General features: G+C 33.7%; 1 protein-coding gene across 9 annotated transcripts in view; it reads left to right on the forward strand.

Moving 5' to 3' along the window:
- The window catches only part of Hmgcr (HMG coenzyme A reductase), a 49,351-nt gene that overhangs the window by 21,980 nt on the left and 8,145 nt on the right, over positions 1-19,226 (forward strand). For all 9 annotated transcript variants that reach the window (XR_013881354.1, XR_013881353.1, XM_080167687.1 and 6 more), the window contains exons 4-21: positions 929-1,081; positions 1,405-1,492; positions 1,835-1,998; positions 2,330-2,446; positions 2,797-3,029; positions 5,005-5,075; positions 5,709-5,797; positions 6,349-6,429; positions 8,372-8,498; positions 12,197-12,317; positions 13,538-13,619; positions 14,736-14,840; positions 15,135-15,560; positions 16,072-16,158; positions 16,634-16,758; positions 17,447-17,562; positions 18,075-18,185; positions 18,456-18,530. Coding sequence is in view for 7 of the 9 variants with exons in the window: in XM_080167687.1 (XP_080023813.1) it covers positions 929-1,081; positions 1,405-1,492; positions 1,835-1,998; positions 2,330-2,446; positions 2,797-3,029; positions 5,005-5,075; positions 5,709-5,797; positions 6,349-6,429; positions 8,372-8,498; positions 12,197-12,317; positions 13,538-13,619; positions 14,736-14,840; positions 15,135-15,560; positions 16,072-16,158; positions 16,634-16,758; positions 17,447-17,562; positions 18,075-18,185; positions 18,456-18,530 (2,371 nt within the window). In the remaining 2 variants the exon portion in view is untranslated. The remainder of the gene's footprint in view (positions 1-928; positions 1,082-1,404; positions 1,493-1,834; positions 1,999-2,329; positions 2,447-2,796; positions 3,030-5,004; positions 5,076-5,708; positions 5,798-6,348; positions 6,430-8,371; positions 8,499-12,196; positions 12,318-13,537; positions 13,620-14,735; positions 14,841-15,134; positions 15,561-16,071; positions 16,159-16,633; positions 16,759-17,446; positions 17,563-18,074; positions 18,186-18,455; positions 18,531-19,226) is intronic.

Raw genomic sequence — 19,226 nt, forward strand, 5'->3', positions numbered from 1 at the left:
ATTAGATTCTTAATAAGTCCCCTGAAGACGTCTAAGCTCTCGCTCTTACCAGTTTTTGTCCAACTTACCGTTTTTCCGACCGAAGCAAAAAAATCGAAAAAAAAATTTTTTGTCGTCCGACTTTAAGACCCAATAAGTACCCTAAAAATTAATCTCACAAAAATTTCATTTCATACTTATTTGTAGGCAATTTAATAAGGAACAAATTTGATTTTATGTTTTTTTCTGTCAGTCGATTAGAACATGGAGAAAAATGTCATTTAATGAAGGTGGTCAAAAAAATACCGACTTCACCTCAAAACCGAGATCGCCCCGCTTTACCCTATAATTCACTTCCGAGAATCGAACCAGATTTTAAAAATATATTATAATTATATATAATGAATGATGATAATATTTGCCTTCAAAAAGGCGGAGTTGAAAGAAAAAACTCAAGACGCTAATTTTAGCCTACCAATTAAGAATCTGAATCCGCTATTAAAAAACGGATTCCGGATTCGGATTTCAAATTGGCTAAAAATTGGGCGGATTCTGGATTCGGATTGCTAACCATAAAAAAAACAGAACCCCATAGTAACTACCTACAAGGTATCCAATTATTAAGGTTTCACTTTATGAATGAAATTAAACGAATTTAAATTTACATTTCTTTCTTATTTCTACGTTAAGGTACTGTGGTATGCGGCAGGACTTGTAATTGTTAAAAGCGAAGCTTTTCTATAATTAGGGTAGGTCCGTCCGTCCGTCACAAACGGATAGCTTTTTTCGTTAATTTATTTTATGACACAGCTCTATCGTTAATTTTCTAGATGTCCATCCATAATTTAATTTTTGAGCTTCGCTCCGCCTGGATGTTGTCAGATTCAATCAGATTTTTAATTTGTACCATGTCACTTTCAAAAATGAAATTAAATGTTTTTTTTTGCAGGTTTTTCGGAACCATGGTGAGTTCTGTGCTAGCCAGCCATGGGAGGTGATAGTGGCGACCCTAACCTTCCTGGTGTGTATCCTAACTGTGTGTGGCAGACAGGCCGCCAACTCGGCTGCGGACAACCAGACACAAAAGGTTGTCGCGTCAGAGGTAATTGTATATTTTTACAATATTTTATCGATATGATTTCTTAAGTGGCTAATTCTATATAAATTCCACAATTCCACACACAAAACATGTCCGTCCGTCCGTTTTTCTTGGTTGCTGATTTAAAAAAAAAATAGACTTAAATTTCGTATTGTTACCACTAGGGTTGGCATTCTGCCCAATTTTTGGTCTGATTCGGATTCTCACAAAAATCCGCCCAAAAATAAAGCGGAATAATTTGTAGATTCCGGATTTTTGTTTTTTGGGGGATTTTTTGGGGATGTCGGCCTCCTTGTTCCTCTTCCTAACTTATATTTGTATTTTAGCTGGGAGGCTCCTGGACAACCATGGAAATAATAATCATGACAATGATCAGATGTTTGGCTCTCCTACATTGCTATTACCATTTCAAAAAGGAAACACACATGAACAATTAGTTTTTACCTAATGAATTTTATTTTACAATTTGGCATGTTTTGAATATGTAAAAAAATAACATCTTATGGTTAAAAAAAAATGGCAATTGAGAGTTTTTTAATTTATACTGCACAAAATAAACATCCTTTTATAGATAAAAGTGTTACCTACTCATAATAAAAATATTTAGGACCAATAAATATTTAAGTTTATGACTTACAGATAAATAAATACTAAGAAATAATAACTAAGAGTCTCTAGGTATGAAAGATTTTAGAAAGTAAATCATTTAAAACTGTTGATTGTTTGTAAGTTTGTTCAATGTTTGTTTAATAAAACAGGTGCACAGGGTAGGGTCATCTTTGATTATGAAGATAACTCTGACCTACATCGCCTTCACCATGTTCCTCTACAGCCTTATCGTCTTTGGACTCATGGGCCCCGAGTTTGAGAACGTAAAAGAGTCGTGGTTCCTGATCATGTTGTTCACTGATGTTCCCAAGGTATTATTCATGTCATTTTACCAGAGGCTTATGTATATAAAGGAGATAAAACTAAGGGGATAGAACCCCTTTGTTAGAACCCGCCCTCGAAAGCCTTTGAAAATATGTCATTTAATACTAGATTCCCATTCCTTATTGGAGCTTTTCATACTTTGGCCTGAAAATTGCTGATGTCCTTTCTAGAAAATCTTGAGAGTAAAAATTAATAGTTTGGCTAAGAGGAAATTTAAATCAATGATTTGAAAAGTCAGTGTACATTTTAAATACTTTTATAATTTTATTTAATGACATTTTAGCACAGGCGCAAATTTTATTGATTTTAATGTTTTAGGTGACTAGACTGGCGCAGTTTGCATTGACCAGCTCTTGCCAGCGTCGTATACCTGAAAATCTGGCAGTTGGCATGGCACAACTTGGTCCTGTAATGACATTTGAATTTGTTGGAAAGGTAAGCGCTTTTTTAAAATTTTGGTTATTAGGTATATTACTAGGTACTGGTAGCAACTACGCCCCTTAAGGCCTTTAGGGGCACTTTCAATTTTTAGAAAATCTTCTGGTTTTTGGGAGGGTGGGCATATTCTCCCTAAAAATAATAAAAAACCTTCCCTGGATGGATCGTTGAGAATCTTATCTGTAAGGAGAACCATATCGGTTAACTGGTAACCGAGATTTTTACAGAAAGACGCACCGATATCCTATTATTTTTCTGCAATGATTTACTAAAAGCTTTTATTTTTTTTATAGAAATTACCTACAATTAGGTTAAAAACTAAAAATCAAGAGATTAAAATTGTTCAGGTTTTGTTAGTCGGACTCTGCGGGCTAACCCAATACACCAGGCTAGAACTCCTATCCACCTTTGCCCTGATCACCGTGTGTGTGGACTACCTAACCTTCATCAGTTTCTACCCCAGCGGGCTGTCCCTCGTGATTGAGCTGATGTTCAACAAGAACGGCAGGCCCCACTGGGATGTGAAGCAGATTATTAAGATGTTGCCATTGGAGGAAACTCAGAATTCAGTCGTTTACAGGTCACATTTTGTTTCAATAATTAAAATTTAAAGTCACTACAAATCAGTAATACTCAGGGCGGCAGGACGACATATTGGACTAAATTACACTGGTTTCCAAAACTTTATGAAAACGTGATGGCCAGAAACTTTGAGGATTTTTATCAAATCTTGATTTGTTTATAAAAACCATAAGTGTCCAAACTTTTCCACTTATTATTTTTTATCTACATAAGAAATAATTTTGCAATGAAAATTTATTTAAAAACCATCACATGGCCATTGAACATGATATTTTTTGCCTTTCTGTTTCAAGATAGTTCAAAAATATAAATTAAGAAAATGAAAAAAGTTATAAAAAAAACTTCCTAAAAATCCGTGAATTTAGTAGACAAATCCTTTATATTCTCTGGCGCTATGAAGATGTGTACACTCTATTGTTAGATAATAATAGAATTATATTTTTTTTTAAATCAATGATAGGGATATACATTCTCAAAAATACATTTAATAAGGCACACTCCCCCCACCCCCCCCCCCCCCCCCACCATTGAATGGAACTTATCCATATTTTGTTCAATGTATGTATTGTAAAATAGACCTACCTATGATTAATCATGCCAAGTTTCATAACGAAATTTAGATTCCAAGTGCAATTTGCTCATTGATAACGAGATGGTTGCATTACCCCCAGGGCCCACCCCCCCTTTTATAGAATAATGTTTGAACTTCAAAAAACATTTAGATTTCAGAGGTGGATTTTTTCACGAAAACAATTTTGCCCCACTAAGCGATTAGTGGGGCAAATTTTTTTTTAAGAATCCACCTTAGGAGTAGGTTTATGAAAGCTATCACCTAATGTAGTAGTTTATTTGAATTTAAAAATTTAAAGCATTCTGTCACACCTTATATACACTTTTCAAATATCAGAAAATTTTAATTTAATCTTCATTATCCTTATCCCTCCCCCTGATACATGCCCAATCCTAATCCATAATCACAACTAACTGATGACCTATTCTGACTTCAGTCACATTGGTTTCAAAGTTGACAAAACTATGGAAGTTATTAACCATATTAACTTTTTCAGCATTATGATTAATAGGTCTTAATTGATATTAATATGTCTTGTCTAAAAGTTAAAAGCATTTTGGAACTTTTAACACGGATGGGTCGGACATTGGACTGTAAATTATCCATTATAGACCTTTTGTAGGGGTTTACCTTTTGTAGAGTAGACCTTTTGTAAATAGAACTAATGTAGCAAAGTTTTTTAGCGAAGTTGTATTTACTTGTTTAATCTTAGCACTTGATTGGTCGGTTCACGCCAACAGTGTCACAATTTTATAAACAATAATTTTGTTGTAAAGAATTTGGGTAATTTTGTTTTCATCATTGTACATCAATTTGATGGATTTTTAAGGAAAATTAACCCTCTTTTGAAAGATATTTTAATGTTTGTCCACTTTTAAACGACAGTGCACAATGTGTAAACACTAAACATATTGTGCCTTTTTTTTATGTTCCAAAAAAGGACACAGCCGCGACTTGTGGCATCTGATAACACTCTCAACTATTATGCAAAATAGTATTTTAAGAACTTTCCTGTCTACAAAACCAACACACACACACACATTTTTTTTCTTCATTTTCCCATAACTTTTAAAGACCTTTTTTAATTTATTTAAAAAAAATTCTTTTTAAAAAATCCTAACTAAGCACATTTAGGGGCCTTTTTGTTATATTTAAGTATTTAAGTATATTTAAGTATTTATTATTATTTTGTTAAGGATATTGCTAACAATTTTTCTAAAAACTGAAATAAAACTCAAACCTTAATTTTAAAAATATAAATTCAAAATTTGTATCATAAAATATTTTCTGAAGTGTAAATATTTATCCCTGAATAAAAAAGCGCATGTCTTGTGGACCTATTGACCCCTGTTTCCTAATACATGTATTTTCTATCTATATATTGATATATTTGTATATATAGGGTTCGTGTAGTGGCTATGACATGCTTAGTTGTGGTTCATACCTTCTGCAGGTGGCCAGTAGATTATTCAGGTCATTATTATTATTATTATTTATATGTGAAGCACAGCTACTCTATTATTCATTTCCGATTTTACACATACAAAAAAAAGTAAAGCTCCAAGTAAGATTGAAGACTACCGGTAGCTACCGAAAAGCTTTACCTTCTAATTTAGCACTGAATTTGAAAAAATACAAATACAAATACGATATTTATAATATTAGTTTTATTTCTTTATGTACAACTCTGCAGTGGAGGGCCTAACCCTGCAGGGCCACCCTTTACCCAATATAAAATATCCTAATCTGATCTAAAGTTAAACACCCTTCCTTATTTTAATTTTTTTTTCAAAAAAACTGGGGAGGGGGTTATGAGCTCGACTAGGCACTGTGAGGGAAACCACCTAAATAGTCTGGCTTTGAAACCGATAAATATCTGCTGGATAAAAACCGGTTCTTAGCCATACTGAAATATCATGTAGAGCATTGTATAACAGACAATTTTCTATGAATATTAAAATAAATATCTTAAGATTAATACCAGTTTTGTAACCCGGACCTTAGGCTCCTCGAGACTAACAAAATTAGTTTTTATCTTATAATTTTTTATTTTAATATCCGCGGAAAGCTGTCTATAATACGATGCGATAAATAACTTTTATTCAGTATCTGGAAGTGCTAGAGCCGCACAGTATATTTCCAGCGCCTGGCTCAAGTTGGTCGTTGCCAACATTGAACAGTTTGTCATCTTAGCGGTAAGATAATTTCATAAATCAAATAGGAATACCTAGTAACGAAGCTACTACCGTCAGTCTAGCCGTCTGAAAAGAAAAATGTTGTAAAACTTTTATTAAAAATTGAAACTAAAACATAAACTATAAATGTTATTGTCTTAAATATTAAAAATTACTTTGACCTACTTGCTTCATATCTAATATATATTGTCAGCTTTGATAAGGATAGATAAAAAATGTATTTTTATACTTAGTTAACCAAATAAATTATTCGGAGCTGGATCTTTAAATCATTTAAGCGGTGCGCCAGATCGTGGTGAGCCGAATTTCAGCCAATCACAGCGCGGCATTTTATAAAATGCTGTGCTCTCATTTGTGGAAAGTTGGCTCACCCCGATCTGGCTCACCACTAAAATGATTTAAAGATCCAGCTCAGGAGATTTAATATTTACACTATTTAGTTTGTTTTAAGCCTTATGAATATCTGTATAACCTCTTACTTGTTACCCATTTGCTTAACTTAATTAATTCAACCCTTGGATTATTTAATTATATTTTGTATTGATTTTTAGTTGGTGTTGGCCCTGGCCATCAAGTATTTGTTCTACGAAGACTGGGAGGAGAACACAAGAATTAGGAAAAATTATTTACAAGTAAGTTTATTATTGTCAGGGAGGGGGGAAGGGGGCATTTTTCTGTGAAGTATGCTGGTTATCCAAACTACTCCCATTTTGAAAGTTTGATTGTAAGCATAAGATTAGAAGAATACCACCTAACATATATAATTTTGCATTACAATAAACAGCAATCAATTAGGCACCATCAAAATAGTCAGCATGCTGTTTTTGTGAAAATAGGACAGGCATTGAAGTGTCATATATCCAAAAAACATGATTTTCAAGCTTTCATATTTTTTTAGCTACCTGGTAGAAAATTAAATTCTTTCAAATATATGTCCTATAAATGTAGTTTAAACTATTGAACAGAAAAAAAACTAAATTAATGTATAAATGCACTTCGTGAAACTAACCCTTTAGTTTTAAAAAGTTGGCCAATCTTTCACACCAATAATTTTGATAATCTTGTTTACCATCATTGGGGATGTATTCATGTACATTAATTTTTCGTCCATTGTCTTATCCCTTAAGTTCCCATTTTGAAATTTAATTTTGTATAAAGGGCAAAGCTAACAGTGACCAAACTTTCCAACCAATAATTTCGTACACTGAAGGAGTAATCTTGTTAACCATCATTGGGGAAGTACTTATGTACATAAATTTCTTATCACTTAATATCCCTCTTTAAAGTAAAGCATTTTAAAAGATAATTTGCATTTAAAATAATGTATTTTATCAGTTAGAATTAAGAGTAAGAACTTTTAAATAAAATGTTATTTAAAAAAAAGACTAGTTAAGTACAAAATTAAGATGAATTAAATTCATACTTTTCAATACATGCTGATATAGTCATTAGTATTGATGCTTTTTATGATTATTTAATCAATGACAGGGAAATGGATTAATAAATACAAAGACTTAACTTATACTGTGAAAAATGGTTCACAAAAAAAATCTACTGTACTAATTGAGTTCTTTTTTACATGGAAGCTTCGCTTAGATTATGGGATGGTTTTATATTATTTTGCCCCTTTCAGAGATAGTTTTATTCAAACCAGCGTTTCGGATCCGTTTGATTTTCGTGCGGCTCCGGCTCCGACCTAAAATCAAATAGGGTGTCCCATAGTATAGTGGTTAGCGTTCTACGCTGTGGTTGGGAGAAACCGAGTTCAAGTCCCCACATAGACTTTGCACTTGGTTGACAAATGTTGTTGCAACTTGTCAGATTATGATCACGCAACCTTCCCTAAGATGCCCTAGGGACGGGTTGTAAGGGGGGAGATTTGTAGGAAGTTAGGATTCTACAAATCAAGCAGCTCTAACCATGCTTTCCCTCATCCATACTCCTCGTATGAGAGTGCCATTAATTAGGGTGGCTTAATATGGAACACCTGCGAAAACTCTAGGCCAGGGTGATGTAATAATTGAGTAGCTTCCACGAGAATTGCGGGTCAGCTTGTAATGTAGCATAGAATGCAATCAGCTGTGCGCGAAGCTTACCAATCTAAGATTGGCCAAAAGATTCTCACTTCCAGTCTCCGTGTGCATCTGAGTCCTAACTTCAAAGAATCATGGCTACAACAACAACAACAACAACCTAAAATCAAGAAAAACTCGACATATTTTTTTCCCATAAAAAAATATTTTTTATTTTTGACTTTTGAAGGTTTTAAAAGTTCAATTTTTGATAAAAATGGACTTGAAAAACTTAAATGGGCATTTGAACATGACAAAACAGAGTTTAGTTACCAAATTATAATTTATAAAAAAAAACTATTTTATTTATCTAGTCCGGAGCCGGAGCCGTTTTTTAACGAAAATTACGGCTCCGGCTCCAGCTAAATATGGCGGCTCCCGGCTCAGGCTCCGAAACACTGATTCAAACTATTAGTTTGAATAAGCTTTAACCTACTTCAAAAAATTGCCTGCCTATGTTCTAACAAATGTTATTTAGTATATTGATCTCTATCTCTACTAGGAGCTTGAGAGAAAGTTTGAGGAGGCAAGTGAGAGTGAGAGTGTGGACACAAATACCTCTGAGAGAAGTACTCTGAGAGATTGTGTACCTCAAACTGACGATATGGACAGATCTTCTAACTCAACAGGTATACATTACTCAGTCTTTCACTGAGTTTTAAATCATCATTAAAACAAGATTTTTTTCTCATGTTCTACACTTTGAGATTTGTCTTTTAAAATTTTTAAAACTTTAATAGAAAATAATTTTACCATCATGTCTATGAGCAGTAATTTTTATCTCATATAACTATCTTTGTACCTCGTAACAAAGTTAATGATATATTAACTTTGCTAGTTTAAAAATTGAATTCAATAAATGTCCGTCGATCTGTCGGGAGATTTCTTTAATTAGACAATTGTATTGGAGATAAAAAGCTTTTATTGATAAGGGGATTTTTTACTCATTTGATTTAAAAATTCATGTAAATAAAACTTATAAGGGGCATCTCTACTTTGTAATAATGTTAAACTGTTCAACAATACAATGTTTTACAGCTGTGCTTCGCTACTCCTGGAAGTTGTAATCCTTGTTTTAATGGTTAATTTATTATTTGTAACAAAGCAGACAATGATGACGCCAAGATTAATGTTTATATATTTCATTGTCATGCTCCTTATAACTCATTTATTAAAGTTAAAGAATAGAGAAATCTGGATTATTTATTGCAATTTTTTTTTTTTTTGCAACTTTTTTCAGTTTCGGATAATTAATCTTTATGTTGAAGGGCCTCAGCAAATAGATTTTTTTCTCATGATAAAGCCATAAACCGTCTACCTAGTAAAAACGTTAATTTGTTTATTTTGTGTAAGCATATTAATAGCAATTTTGATAGATTTAGTACATGTGATTTAGAATTATTGATTCTTGCCTTCTTATATCCATTACAGTTATACACTTACTTGACTTCCCTTTTGCCTCTACAGTTTACCATTACACAAAGTTTACCATTACAAAGCAATTTCAAATTAAGAATTATATGTTTCTCTTTCCTTACACCCTCCTATACAAACAAAAACACTTCTTGTCTTTACTTTCCTTTTTGTAGAAAAACATTGTACTGAAATTATTTGTAAACTGCAAGGAATTCAAGGGATAAGATAGTTGACAATATAATCATGTACAGCTCTAACTATGATAAACAAAATTACCTCTTGTTGGTTTTAAGTTTGGACGCTGCGAACTTATACTAAAGTTTATAAGCCACGGAAAGAGAGGATGTAGTTATTAAACTTGTATTTCTTGTTATCATTTAAAGTCTAATATCACCTTCCCCCCCGGGTATAAACAAACACAAGTGTAATATCCAAATCTACTTCTTATTCCCTCCCTGAATTAAAAATTGCACTCAAGATGTGCAGTAGACATATTGCAACATATGATGACATACGGTCAAATTCAAGGATACAAAATCATTATCAGGGATGAGGAAATATATTAATATTATTAGTTTTCTACACTTACTAATTATATGTATGTATTTTAAGTATTCTCTTACTTGGATGGGTGGTAGGAGACATGGGGCTATTTATTACACAATTTCCTGAAGTTTTATAATGTTTTTTTTTATTCTTTGGCTTAACAACTTTAGGGACTTGAATGTCTTTTGATTGGGTGGTTCATTAAGACGAGTGTCCAAACGCTCAACCACTAATTTTAATGTTTAGAAGGGGTAATTTGGTGTACAATCATTGGGGATTTACATCAATATATCAGCCATTGTCTTATTCCTTTAGATCCCTGGCTACTAGGGATTACGAACAGAAATTTAAATCTGTTCTAAAAAAAATATTTAAAACGAAGATGTGTTTTCAGAAAAAGACAAGGTAATAAACTGCATGGGATTGAATTTTCATATAGCAGTCTTTTCTAAGACTTAAAATTAAAAAATACAACAATATTTTATATGATTAATTTAAACTTATTCTTTAAATAAATTCGGGCAGACATCTTATTATATTGTTGAAGCAAATTCAATTCAATGAAAGAAATTAATCAACAGACTGAAATAATCAATCTTTTTTACACAAACCGGATGTGTGAACAATAGCCTTTTAGTTTTAGCAGAGTTTCTTTGAGAAAAAAGCAAAGCCATTCTATAGTTAAAATCGGTTCGTACTTCCTTACATCTGTTACTGTAACGAAAGGCGTGCCAGAATTTTTCTATTGTTTTCAAACTAATCAAAATGATTATTTTAACAGTTTGGTCAATTTAGAAAGCGAAACAACTAAAATCATTACCAGAATATAAATTGGTCAATTTAATTTAGTAAGTAGCCAGCAATCCTATACAATTAGTCGATATGACTGACAGAACGAATTCGTGTAGTAGCTACGCTTCCAACAGAGCAAAATGTACCACGTGTCCATTTAAAGTTTTTGTGTCCATACTTAAGGCTAGAAGACATGTAACAAAAACCATTTGTGAACAAAAAGTGACAGATTTGAGAGGCGCTATCGCACAAAGTACAATCTTGGTCACTGATCTCCCCTCCCCACTTATTTGAAATAAATCAATTGTTAGGAGGGGGAAGGGTTAAGTTTGTTTATTACTTTAGGTTAGGTTACATTTGGTACAGGGCAGCCCTGCAGGGTTAGGGCACCGCTTATAAAGGCTCCAAAGGGATTAGGTTCCCTGTCGTGGTTAGGCATAGGAAAAAGTACCCCCCCCCTACCCCCTAAAGTTTTTTTTTTGGGGGGGGGGGATAATCAATGCCACACTAGCCACTAGTGCAAAGGCACTATTTGAGGTTTCCTTTTTTGGCGCGGCGCCAGTTGAAGAAAGTTTCTCCATGTCTTGTGGTTTTTGTGTAATAAAAAAAAGTGGGTCGAGATTATAAAGGATTTTAAAGGGTATTTGAAATGTTTTTATATGGCTTTTAAAAGTACTTCTAAAATAACTTAGTAATAAAAAAATTTATTAGATGCGAAGTCTTGCTAGGAAGAGTTGGAAGGGAGATGGAGATTAACTTAACTGCCATTGTCCTCTCCCTCCCTTAACTGTAAAGATACTAGATATTTTCATGACCCTACAGCGGCCATTTTCTAAACCTTACTCAACCTAACCTAAAATAAGCATGAAAAGCTACTGTGAAATATTCGGACCAAAAAAAAACTCAAGATGCTAATTTTAGATTAACAATTGAATTAAGAATTCGAATCCGCTATTAAAATAACGGATTCGGATTCTGGATTCCAAAATTGTCCAAAAATTGGACGGATTTCGGATTCGGATTGCCAACCCTAAAAAAAACTAATGATATAGATATATTATTTAGATATTAATCTAAAGGCAACTAAGATTAAATGATACTTTAATTTTTACAATTTTCAGTTTATTTAATCAAACAATTAATTTTTATGATGGATATAAAATTTAATTATGTTCCTAAAAACTAATCTACTTATCTTCTTCCCTACAATTTCACATACAACTTATGGGAAGTTTAGATTCCTCAAGAGTTTTTCTACTTCCTTTATATAAAAATAGTGACTCTGCCTCTAATTTCTTCTATGGGCTTTGTATTCTAAAGGTAAAGAAGGAAGCATAAAAATATCCAAAAACTATTAAAAGACTGTTTAGAAATAGAATAACCTAAAACCATCCTAAAACTTGAATCTAAAAACCTAATAGCCTAAAAATATCCCAAATTTTTCATCATATTGGTTCAGTGTATAGCGAACAAATAGACATTAAAAACTCAACTTTATGTAATAGGATTTAAATTAATAAATTAAAATACTGTATAACCCTAATTTGATCCTGAATAATTGTGCATTATTAAGATGAAGGCATCAGCTTGAGTACCATCTCCCAGAGACGTATGTCCGCCTCACTGGAGCGTAGGATGACCAGCTCATTGGAGAGAAGACTTTCTTCCGGTGCCAAGTCCCTGCCCTCACACAGGTACGTCTTTTTGGGGCATTTTTGGAAAACCGGAGGGGTTTAAGAGACTTTTTAAAAGCGAAGCTTTTCTATAATTAGGGTCTGTCCGTACGTCCGTCCGTCCGTCCGAGATAGATAGCTTTTATTCGTTAATTTAGGCATGTTAGAATTGTCCTATCGATTTCAAACTTTGCATGATGATTCCTGTAGTAGTTGGGTACGATTTAGAAAGCGTAGCAACTCTATAATCATTACCAGAATGTCCGTACGTCCATTTTAAACATGTTGATTTTTCTACTTTTTTAACAACAAATTTTCAAGTGTTCTAATTATCCGTTTGATCTGATTTTTGGTATATTGATTCCTGGGACAACAAAGAACAATATTATAAGCGAAGCAACTCTATAATCAAGTCCAAAATGTAAGTATGTCCATAAACATTATCCTGCTTCAAGCAGTTTTTCAACAAATTTACTTACACTTTTGCTTCGGCTCTTATACTTTTAAATTCTGATTATTCAGTTCAGATACTATACAAGTGTTAATGTCCGTTTGTCCTACCGTTTCAGTGCTTCGCTTTTATGGATGTTGTCATCCTTGTTTAGTTGAAAATAAGGAGATGGTGGTTCGGTGGTTCAGTGGTTCACTCGTCAAATATATGAACCACTAGTGGATGCGCTCTAGATTCTTGGGGTCTTGTTTTCGAATATTGACAAAAAAATACCTAGCTAATAATCATTCAAAAACTTAACTGATAATGAAATAGCCTAAACCATCCTGGGACCCATTTGACGCGGAACTCATTGGTTCTTAAAGCTTTAGACATAAAAAAACCTAGTACTTTATATAATAGGACTAGTGGCTACGCCCCTAGAGGCCTCTAGTGGCACTTTAAATGTTTTTGTTTGTTAAAGTTAATTTTTATGACGATACCTCTTTATTTGACGTTGAAGTCTCCCCTAATTTTTTTAAAATTTCGATTTTTTTGTCATTTCTCTTGGGAGGGTGGTGGTACCCTCCCCCAAAATAGTTATAAACCTTCCCGGGACTTATGAGAAGCTACCCTGTTAAGGAGAACCCGATCGGTTCAGCGGTTAGCGAGATCCTTCGGTACACACAGACAGACACACAGACATCCTGTTACTTTAGTATAAGGATATATATAAAATGTAGGTAATTGGTTCCAAGAGGTTTCCCATCCTCCTTTTAACATAAAAATTCAAGTTTACCTTTTTTTTCAGAGAACGCCTTTCCCGAGTTGTTGACACCTTTTCTGAGTCCAGCTGGCCAGAGATGTTTTTACCTGAGCGCACAGATGCCGAGGTAAATATTTTTACTATTAGTAATAGATAAATAATCCAACAGGCCTCGGGCTTTTTTTAATAATCAAATTATTAATTACTTGATTGATTGATTGATTGATACCTAGATCTAGAATGACTGATATATATCTAATTGAGTAAATGATAGTAAATAGAAAAATTTTAAGATGAGCTATATATTGAAATTGCATATTTCTTTATTTTGGCATAGTCCTAATCTATTTCTTATTCTTTACTTCTTAACTTTAAATGATAGGGTACCTAATGTCACGTATTTTAAATAGGGATGGCAATCCGTCAAATTTTTGGACCGGATTCGGATTCTTACAAGAATCCGTCAAAAAAAAATGGTGGATTCCCGCGGATTCCGGATTCGGATTCCGGATTCTAGCAATAATTTAAAAGGATTAAAAAAATTTAAAAATTAAGTGCTACATATGTCCTAAAAATTAATGTTCTTGGTGTTCTCTATAATTCACTTTCGATAATCGAACCAGATTTTATATGTAATGATGATAATCTTTGCCTTCAAAAAGCGGCAGTTGAAAGAAAAAACTCAAGACGCTAATTTTAGCCTACCAATTAAGAATCCGAAACCGCTATTAAAAATTGACCAAAAATTGGGCGGATCCCGGATTCGGATACGGATTGTCAACCCTAATTTTAAATATTTCAACCATGTCTCGATTACGATAAAATTCATTGGATGAAAACCAGATCTGAGCCAAAATGGAACGTCATGTATGTTACCGTAGTAAAGAAATTTTCCACTGATCAAATTATCTATAATACAAAGTAGAACGATGTCTGTCTGTCCGTCTGTCCGTCTGTCTGTCTGTCCCTTAAGATCTCGGTAACCACTGAACCGATCGGATTCTACTCTTCAGGGTATCTACCTATTGGTCCTGTGGTGGTTTTAAGCTATTTTCTTGGGGGGTGGGACACCCCCAACCCCCCCAAAAACCAAAAAATTCCCCCCCATTTTTTTTTTTTTTTTGAAGGAGATTTCCATGGTCCTTTACGATTTTCGCCATAATTTTTTTTTACCACCTCTTGGGGCAAAGCCCCTAGAGGCTAGGGGCGAAGCCGCTAGTTTATTATAATGAATTATTTTTAGGTACAAACAGATGTCCTGTTGACGAGCCCTACTCCAAAGAAATCTTCCTGCACAAATTTCAATCCTCCCGATACTCTTGAAGAAGAGACTGAGAAAGAAGCTATGGTGAGTTGTTTTAGCAGCTCAATTTCTTTTATTTTTGTTTTGATACAAGTACAAGAATTTCCTGGGGGGAAGGGTACGTTGGTACCCAAAGTTTTTAACATGATAACTTATTCGTTGGATTAAAGCATATTTTAATGTATAGAAGGGAACTTTTTGTCAATAATATTAAACTTATGTAAGGTTTCGAGATTTCAATATTGATCATAATTTACAAAATCTTTAAAAAATCTTATAGGTATACGAACTTATCTTAATATTTTTTTTATAAAGAAGTAATGTTTTTATTATTTGTAGGATTATGAGCGTGTTCCACGTGACCTAACAGAATGTATTAGAATTATGAAATCCTCCCCCGACGGGGCCACCAACCTCCTAGACGAAGAAATTGTGCAGCTAGTGGAGGCCAAACAGATTGCCTGCCACCAGCTCGAGAAAATACTCAACAATCCATTCCGTGGCGTCGAGGTGCGACGTCAGGTTATCGGCAATCAAGCCCACAAGTCGGCCGTGATGCGGCGGGCCCTGCATAATTTGCCCTACAAGCACTACGACTTTAAGCCGGTGATGGGCGCCTGTTGCGAGAATGTGGTGGGGTATATGCCAGTGCCTGTGGGGGTAGTGGGTCCTCTCAATATTGATAATAACATGGTACATATTCCTATGGCCACAACAGAGGGATGTCTGGTGGCTAGCACGAACAGAGGATGTAGAGCTCTTAAAGTGAGTTGTTAGATGGATAGGAAGGGGAACTTTATTAAAAAACGTTTTCCCATTCATTGGCTCAAAAACTTTGAGTCTAGATTGTTTTTTTCATGTGTCTGTACAATGCAACAGTATCCAAACTTTAACTTTCAATAACAGAGGAGGTAATCGTTTAATGTGTTTTCCTTTCAGATACGCAGCTTCCATAATTGGAAATTTTAAACTTTGTAAATAAAATACATACAAGTGAAGTTCAAATTATTTTATAATAGTTATTTCTCGCATCGTATTATAAACGGCTTTCCGCGGATATAGAATTTACAATTATAAGATTTAAACTAGTTTTTTAGCCCCGAGGTGCCGAAGGCACCGGCTAAAAAAATGGTTTTAATCTTATGATTGTACATTTTTATATTCGTAGAAAGCTGATTATAATACGATGCTAGACATAGTTTTTTCGTATGGATGAGAACCGGTTCCTATCCACCGGATTCGAATGAATACAAAAAATGATTTTAATTTATTTTAGGATTGTGGTGTTACTACTGCAGTTACTTATGATGGTATGAGCAGGGGCCCAGTGGTTAGATTCTCATCCATAGCCAGAGCTACTGAGGTAAATATTATACAAAGATATTGCCTTATCATAATGACTGTTGAATGTTCAATAGAATTACTTTTCCAGTATGGCTTCAAAATCTATTGATATCTGCTGGATTAGAACCGTTTCTCAGCCTTACTGAAATTATTATAGCATCGCATTATATCCAGTTTTCTACAAATATAAAACTGGTTTTAATCTTGTAATTGTACATTTCTACCTACGGATAACTGTTTATAATACGATGCGATAAATAACTATTCCAGTATGGCTTTGTAACCGATTAATATCCGCTGGATTAGAACCGGATCTGAACGACACTGAAAAAGTCATATACCTAGTTTTTAACTTTTCTACTAATTTAAGCCTTTTTATCAATGATTTGTCGGTATTTGGATAGTGCTTTGGACTTCTAAAACAATAGTCTCCCATAAGTTTTTCAGTTAGTATTTTTTTTGAGTAAAATGTTTTGAAAGTTGTCATATTTTAGGTGATGAGATGGTTAGAGGATAAACCTAACTTCGAGAGTGTAAAGAAACATTTTGATTCAACGAGCAGATTTGCTCGTCTACAGAGACTTCATATGAGGCTGGCTGGTAGACAGCTTTTTATTAGGTATGTCCTTGTTTTTAGAACTTAAGTTGTTGTACTGCCTTTTGTGTTTTATGTATGGAGAAAAGATACAATATTTTTGGTATAAGCACTGCTTCCTTATTCTATTCTATTTGCCTGTCCTTTACGGTCAGGCTAACAAATGACTCAATCGAGTACTCCAATTTAAGATACCTCAACTTTGCTGTCTGGTTTGTTATAGGCCTTAATAGCCTGGCTATTTTAAATCTCAATCAAATTTCACGAAAGCTTTTTTTTCTGTCCACTACCTCAAATTAGGACCCCGGGTTACATTGCTTGATGCAATTTTACTGTTGATATGCAACATAAAATATCATTATCAAACCATCATTAATAACTACATTGTTAATTAGTATTGTCTATCAATTGCCTCCTGACTCGTGCAGTTGTCTTTCATCAGACCATCCTAAAGAATAAAACATAAAACATAAATAGGTACACTAGCAAAAATATTTTGCCACAACTAGTGGAGGGTATATTGGACTGTAAATTATAATGTACCTAAAGTTCTAAAAGCACCTTCTCTTAAACTTTGATTTAAACACTTATTGAATTACTAGAATACACTAAGTTACATACGAATAGAAGAGTCAAGGCATTCAAGCTTCCAGATTGAATGATTGGGTATATCAATACCTAGGTACCTAATGATATTAATATTTGTGTTCAGATTTGTAGCAAAGAGTGGCGACGCAATGGGTATGAATATGTTAAGCAAAGCCACAGAATTTTCTCTGCGCAGACTTCTAGATATCTTCCCAGATATGGAGGTCGTCTCTTTGTCAGGTGAACAATTTTTTTTTGGTTATTTTTTCAATCGAAATCTTCTAATAAAACAACAAAAATAAATGGCTTCCCTTACAGACTTAGTCAAGCTAAGAAAATAAATCATCAGGTGTAGGCCACAACAGGGTTAGACATAGACAAAATTTCCCTCTCTTTCTTTTCAATTTATTTTTAAAAATATGTTTTTAATGCACGTTGAGTGCCTTTAGGGAAAGCACCTAAAAACTTCATAGCAATTTCTTTTTAAGAATTGATATTAAGGATAAGTTATCTTTGTTTTAAGAATATATTGCCATCATTATAGAAAAAATAACATTACTTGAAAAATTCATATATCTTAAAAATTAAAAATAAGTAAAGTATATTTTTTTGTGTATTTTTACTGTGAATATAAGTTTAAAATATTTGTATCTATAAATCAAGTATTTTCAAGTCAAGCAAAAATATTTTAAGATTATTTAGCTTAAGTTCATACCTAATGATATCTTATTCTTAATGATCAGATATTGCAGGTAACCTGTGCACAGACAAGAAGCCAGCGGCCATAAATTGGTTGGAGGGTCGTGGCAAATCTGTAGTCGCGGAGGCCATTGTTCCCGCCCATATTGTTAAATCTGTACTTAAGGAAAGTCATGATTAACTTAGATAAAATATTTTCAGAGAGGGGGTAATGGATTAAAAAAAAATAGTTATCTCGGTAGTTTAAATCTAATAAGTTACCGTTCTCTTTCGTTGGCCCAAAATTTTGGGGACTTAAATTAAATCTTTTTTGGGCTTTACTACAAACTAGAATTGATCGAACTATTCAACAAATGATTTAAATCTGCAGATGGGGTAATTTTGTTTTACTATAATTGTGGGTTTATAATTATTCATGACTGACCTTTTCCCATAGACCTCAACCTCAGCCCTTGTGGACCTCAACGTTTCTAAAAATCTCATCGGATCTTCCATGGCTGCTTCTCTAGGTAAGGTCGTTTAACAGATTTTAAGGGAAACAAAAATGTAGGTACCGTTAAAATGTCTAATGATATTTTCAAAAATTATCAAATCCTATACAAATATTGTTTTGTATATATTGACAAAGTGATTATAAACCTTCCCTGGACATCCAGATCTTGAGCTATTCAGTATTCAGACATCATGTTACTTTCATCTACACGTAGGATTAGGTAGTCACTTTCAACCATTGAAATTTATTATTCCAATTAAGGGGGGGGGAAGTTTTGCCACTTTCGCTTACTCCGTGATTATTGGGCTAGGTATTAAAGTTAGACTATAGGTTATTCTGGATAAAAGTTTACTTTTGGGTAGTAGCTCACGTATTTTTAATCATTTTTTGGATAACCCCACCCCCTAGCCCCCCGGGGCTCAAAACCCTCTAAAAATGAACCTAACCTTAATTTTCTCAGGAACAATTTGACCAATTGAGATGATTTTTTAAACTTAAGCTTTTATGCCTATAAACTAACTTCTAGTTTAGAAGTCACCCCCCTGCCGCCAACACCTAGCCCTCCGGGGCTCCAAAAAACCCTAAAAATGAACCTAACCTTAATTTCTTAGAAACCATTTGACCAATAGACATGATTTTTTAAACTTAAGCTTTTATGCTTATAAACTAACTTCTAGTTTAGAAGTCACTCCCCTGCCGCTAACTCCTAGGA

Source organism: Acartia tonsa, chromosome 7 (assembly GCF_053477335.1).
Source record: "Acartia tonsa isolate MP-2025a chromosome 7, ASM5347733v1, whole genome shotgun sequence".
NCBI classification, from domain to species: Eukaryota; Metazoa; Arthropoda; class Copepoda; order Calanoida; family Acartiidae; genus Acartia; species Acartia tonsa.